General features: G+C 39.3%; 1 protein-coding gene across 1 annotated transcript in view; it reads right to left on the bottom strand.

Annotated features, from left to right (window-relative positions):
* Positions 1–4,535, bottom strand: part of anos1b (anosmin 1b) — a gene marked incomplete at its 5' end in the record, with an annotated part of 41,766 nt that overhangs the window by 14,132 nt on the left and 23,099 nt on the right. The window contains 1 exon segment of the mRNA XM_014007382.1: positions 622–760. Coding sequence (XP_013862836.1) covers positions 622–760 — 139 coding nt within the window.

Raw genomic sequence — 4,535 nt, 5'->3', positions numbered from 1 at the left:
GTGGGGGGGTGGGGGGGTATGAATTTTACAGGCACATCGTTCTATTCTCTATGACAATCAAGTAACTATGTTACCTTCAGTTGTTGCGAAAATGCTACATATCAAAAATAAGTTTGACTTTGCATCATAGTCTATCCAAACCCACTGAAATTGGCCTCTGTCTCTTTAAGAACCTCCTACTGTTTCCGACGATCCCACTTCAGCATGTCTTCACAACAATGTTTCGGGGGAGGGGTGCTCTGTGGGGCGGGAGCTCAGCTGCAGACTGAGCTCCAGGGAGGAGCTTTGTACAAATAGGTGGTGCTTTGTACCAGCAACTGTTTAGGCAGCTCCAGATGGCTACTACAGGAGATTCAAGGATTTCTCTCAAACATGCATAAATGAGTCAAAGCAACACTCTGAGAGTATTTTTGATAATGGAACGACATTATGACATGATTTAAAGTTCAAAAAAGTTGATTTTGCAGAATATCCCCCCCCCCACACACACACACACACACACTTTTAGGAAAAAAAAACAAATTATATCATTATGAGCATAATCATTAGCTGAATTTTCCACAAGAATAATTCAGGTCATTACCTCAGCTTTATGAGAAAGGTGTTTTGTTTTCTTCGTACCTGTGTGAGAGATGGTAGTGAAAACAAGCTGCGCTCTGTGACTCTTAAGTCTCTTTTGACCCCAGTAGGCCACCGTCTGCACAGACAGGATGTAGGAAGTTGCGGGAAGCAGGCCCTGCAGCCACAGCTCACTCTGCACCTGCAACACATTAAAAAAATACAAACATTAATGGTGGAAACAGAAAACGTTTCTGTAGTTCTCTCAATAAAATCAAACTTAATGACTAAATAAAACTATTTGTGGCTGCTTTCAAAAAATACATTGCCAACCTTTTTTTTTTTTTCAAATATACAATCTTTATTACATTTTTTGGATCACCTTTCTATAAACCAGGTTTACTGGCACCTTCATCATCCTCGCTGTCAATCATGTTTGTTACATCATCAGGCTGAGTGCTTATGTCATCATTTGTGAACAATAGTTAAGGCCTGTTCTGCATTAGTCTGCTGCTTGACTGACAGCTCATTAACAGGCCCTCAGCCAATCATGACAAGTGTGTTTTTAAGTGTGGTGTGTGTGTGGGGTGGGGTGGGGGGTGGGGGGGGTAGACTTTAGAAAGGAGTTAGAAGCAGTTTTCTCAATGACTTTCAGACAAACATGGTTGAAGTATTTTCATCACCTACAAAATGGTCAAAACGTGGTCCGTTCAACTGTGTGTGTGTGTGCGTGCGTGCGTGTGTGTGTGTTTTTGTTATCTGGTAGGGATGATTTCTGACCTTCCCAATACGCACAGCCTTGTTCACTCACTATTGATTGGTCAGAGGTTCGGTTTAGGACTGTGTGAAATGAGTTTAGGTTAGGTTTAGGGTCAGGGGTCAGGCTTAGACTACAGAAATCACCTGCAAATGAATGGAAGTCAGTTCAATGTCCTCATGAGGATAGAAGAGCAAACGTGTGTGTGGTTGTGTCTGTGTACACGTTTTTGCTACATAATGAGGTTCACTTTCCAGGAAAACAAAGACTTGTGGGGACCTATTCGTAATTCCAATCGATTCCTAATGTCAGATTCTGATAGTCTACTGTCTCTAAAACAAAACATATATTTTTTTATTCTTGCACAATTCTTTATATTACATTTTTTATTAGTAGTAGTAGTATCATTGCTAGTTAGTGTTAATTTTGTTTTTTGTGCATTGTCTATAGTTTGTAAAGTAACTAGCGTGTGAATCTCTGTACGGATGATGCTGTGACACCTGAATTTCCCCTCGGYGGGACAATAAAGGCTTTCTTTTCTTTTCTATTCTAATGCACCTCATGGTGACCAAAGCCTGGTTCCCCCGTTTACGGATCTGATTTTGGGTGGGGTGTTAGATTTAGGACCACGGTGTAAACTGAGTTTAGGCTAAGTTTAGGGTCAGGTATGTACTGGGGTGATTAGGTTTAGGGTAAAGGGTCAGGGTTAGGCTATAGACAAGACTAAAAAATGAATGGAAGTCAATGCAAAGTCTCCACGAGGACAGAAAAACTAATGTGTGTGTGTGTGTGTGTGTGTGTGTGGCACAAAGCAACAGCCTGGATTTTTGTTTTGGTGCAAAATGTCAGAGGAAACTAAATGTAAAAAAAGGTGTTTACAAGCACTTGTTCTTTTTTTTGTTTCACATTTAATAATTTCCTCTGAATTCCCTCTTTACCACCACATTTACTGTAAAGCAAAAATTCCCCCATTCTACAAAAAATCCTGACTGACAGGATGTGTGTTTACAACCCCCCAAGTGAGCTAAAGTGAAGCAAGGAACTTTTTGTGCTTTCCATGATGTGAGAGCCATTTGAAACTGTAAAACTACCGTAAGTTATTCTGCTCCTTCATACCTTCTGTGATGCTGCTGTTTGTGTGTCTGCATGCAGCTGCAAGGAGGAAACACTGGTTAGGGGGGCTCATTTAAATTCCAGACCTCCCAACCATGCAGAACAGAGGACCAGACTACAGATAAATGGCTCCACCAGGCACAGTCTGCGTTCTTCATCACCTACCTAGGATAGCTGGGCTCATATGAGTGTGTATGCATGCAACCTCAATAAACCTAAATGTGTTTTTATCTCAAAGCAAATATTAATCCTTAGGGAGCTGAGGCTTTCTTTATTCACTAATTTATCTGTCAATTAGAGAGAAGAATAAAGGGGTTAGGGCAGAGCATCTGGGATTTTCTTCAAAGTTTTGGGTGTTGTTTATAATGATTATGAGTGTTTTGGAGTTGGACTTGGCATTGCAAGTGTTTTGCATCAGACCTATAATCAGGATAACAAAACACTTCTATATTAAGAGAAAAGTGTCGTTCTTAAACTAAAAAAAAAGAGCTGTATTGAGCAACAGTGACAAGCTGTTTTTCAACTCGCTACTCGTCACTCTCTTAGTCTTTTTTTTCCTCATAACACAAAAAATTGTGCTGCCAGTACCGTACTGACAAAAAAAAAAAAGTACTACTTCCCTTACACAAATCATTGTTTTTTAAACCAAGATAACAGCTACACTCAACACTAATGCCATCATGCTGCACTGAGTGGCATGTTGTCAGTGYGTTTCCAGATGCTTTGAGTTAAATTTGTTATTCGAATGCAGGAAAGCCACTTCTCTCTGTTGTCAGTCTACAGATCTATGTTGTCAGTCATTACAGAGCTGTAGGCTCAGACGCAAATGTTTTCACAGCACTTTAACAAAGTAACGTTCCAGAAGGTTCACGATGAATCTGTTTCGGGAATTTATTTATTTTTAATTAACAAAGAACTGATGCAAAAAGTCGGCAGAAAGTGTGCGGTAAACAGCAGTTTCAGAGTCAATACGAAGGTTTTTTATTTATATATCCCTGCTTTTAAGATCTCAAAACCACAATTCRAATGAATAATTTCATTTTACTGGTATGTCCAGCATGCACATGTTTTTCCTCCTGCAGTGGCTCATTTGTTGCTCATTATTTGAATCCACATCCTGTCTCATGATGTCAGAAATCTCCTCTGTGTCTCCATCTAAGTCTCATTTGTGAGATTTTTTATCGGCCTCTCAGGGCTAAGCAGGACATTGTTTAAGTTGTAGGATTATTTCATGTCTAATTTTAAAAAGTAATGTAAGGGAGTGGTAAATGTGAGATCCATATGTATCTGAGGGATTGTGTGTGTGTGTGTGTGGGTGTGTGTTGTGCTTCCTGTTAACCTTTATTATATTCCACAGCGCCATTTCTAAAACAGCTGGGGGGCTGTACTTGTAAAATGAAAATGAAGAAGAATGAATTCAGCAAAAGTGTTATTATTCTAAAACTGATACTACCAATACATYTTTAAAAAGCTGGAATAGGGGTCACATTCAAGAAACTGAGAGCGTAGTCAAATATATCAAAAATATCTGACATTTATTGTAAGGTCATAATGTGTTAATGTCATTATGTTATAATATTATATGCAGGATGCACATTTTGAAAAGTAGGTTGTGGATCGAAATGTGCAGTTCAACATACTGAAGAAGGCAAAAGGCAGAACCTCTTCTGTCTTGAGCACAGTATTTGCCTGTAAAACTCACCAAAGTCATGACAAGCAGAGGGTGTTGAGCGAGACGTGTGTGTGTGCATGTGTGTGCGCATGTGTGCATGGGTTTACAGCTCTAGTAAAATTCATCAGGTGCAGCTACAGTTCTTGTAAATTCAGTGTATGTGAGCTGTTGTAACTTCAGATTGCATTTATGATTTGGTGGCTTTTACACTTGCTGAACACTTGTCTCGCCTTTGTTCCATTATGATATGCTTGAATTTATTTAAGCTCAGCTCTTTAAAAGGGGACATATCATGTAAAATCCACTTTTTAGCCATTAAAAWTTTTTTGTTGAAGTGCAGATCTGAATTTAGTCTCTGTCAAGGCTGCGCTCTGGGTCAGACGCTGGCTCCAAAATATGTCTTCCATTGTTGGAATATTATATATATATATTTAT

Source organism: Austrofundulus limnaeus, unplaced genomic scaffold (genome assembly GCF_001266775.1).
Source record: "Austrofundulus limnaeus strain Quisiro unplaced genomic scaffold, Austrofundulus_limnaeus-1.0 Scaffold41, whole genome shotgun sequence".
NCBI lineage: Eukaryota > Metazoa > Chordata > Actinopteri > Cyprinodontiformes > Rivulidae > Austrofundulus > Austrofundulus limnaeus.
The sequence above is the reverse complement of the archived record's forward strand: the minus strand, read 5'-3'. Positions and strand labels throughout refer to the sequence as shown.